This window comes from Sorghum bicolor, chromosome 3 (assembly GCF_000003195.3).
Source record: "Sorghum bicolor cultivar BTx623 chromosome 3, Sorghum_bicolor_NCBIv3, whole genome shotgun sequence".
NCBI classification, from domain to species: domain Eukaryota; kingdom Viridiplantae; phylum Streptophyta; class Magnoliopsida; order Poales; family Poaceae; genus Sorghum; species Sorghum bicolor.
This window is the reverse complement of record NC_012872.2, coordinates 20,982,467-20,983,455: the sequence shown is the minus strand read 5'-3', so window position 1 is coordinate 20,983,455 and position 989 is coordinate 20,982,467. Positions and strand designations below refer to the sequence as shown.

At 58.5% G+C, this 989-nt stretch overlaps 1 protein-coding gene across 1 annotated transcript; it reads left to right on the top strand.

Moving 5' to 3' along the window:
- Positions 1–699, top strand: LOC8086368 (transcription factor MYB105). Its single transcript, XM_002457795.1, has one exon. The coding sequence runs from the start codon at positions 1–3 to the stop codon at positions 697–699; it is 699 nt and encodes a 232-aa protein (XP_002457840.1).

Below are 989 nucleotides of genomic sequence, written 5' to 3'. Positions count from 1 at the left end.
ATGGCGGTGCCGGACGAGGCGGCGTCCGGCTCCGGCGACGGCAGGCCGGCTCCGGTGGCCATGAAGAAGTCGGCGTGGACCAAGGAGGAGGACGCCGTGCTGCGGGAGCAGGTGCGGCTGCACGGCCCGCAGAACTGGGCGGCCATCAGCGAGGCGCTGCCCGGTCGCAACCCCAAGTCGTGCCGCCTCCGGTGGTGCCAGCACCTGAGCCCCGCCGTCGACACCGTCAGGCCCTTCACCACGCAGGAGGACGAGACGATCATCGTGAACTACCGCAAGTACCCCAACAAGTGGGCCACCATCGCGGGCTTCCTCCCGGGCCGCACCGACAACGCCATCAAGAACCGCTGGCACTCTGTCCTTGGCAAGGTGTACCACCACCAGCAGCAGCAGCAGCGGGCGGCTGAACCCGGCCTCCACCGCCTCTCCGATGGGACGTTGGTTCTGTTTCCTTTGGCGCCGGGGGATCTCAAGGCGTTTGGCAGAGACATGATCGTCCCACTGCTCCGCCACTCGCCGCCCGGGGTTGATCTGAGCGGCCAGTGCTTGAAGCTGTTTCCGCTGGTGGCAGGGGATCTCGCCAGGGGCAACAGTGCCGGCGAAGCAGCGGCGATGGATGTGGATTACAGCACCGACGAATCGCTTGTCGAGCTGAGGCTCTGGCCGTCTACTACAAACCACGAGGGTGGCGGGCGATGATGGTGTAGGCAGTTTGAAGCCCTAGATTTCTCTTGTATCTGCCTGAATCTTGTTGTCCTTCGATCCCTTGGCTGTCTTTGTTCTGAACTTCTGTCATCTAACAAATTTTCATGACCGACTGGGATGTTGGATAAGATAGAGGTTAGTAATAATCTAGTACAGTAGCTAGTAGCTATATGAAATTGAAATACAGAGGGCCGGTTTAAGCACTTCATTTGTATTGGAAAAATATACTCGTGCATTGCTCTGTTATAGGATAACATAACTCACTGTTGCTTTCTTTCTTGATG

Bases quoted from the DNA above. Each gene is read 5' to 3' on its own strand.
- LOC8086368 (XM_002457795.1), top strand. From the start codon at position 1: ATGGCGGTGCCGGACGAGGCGGCGTCCGGCTCCGGCGACGGCAGGCCG.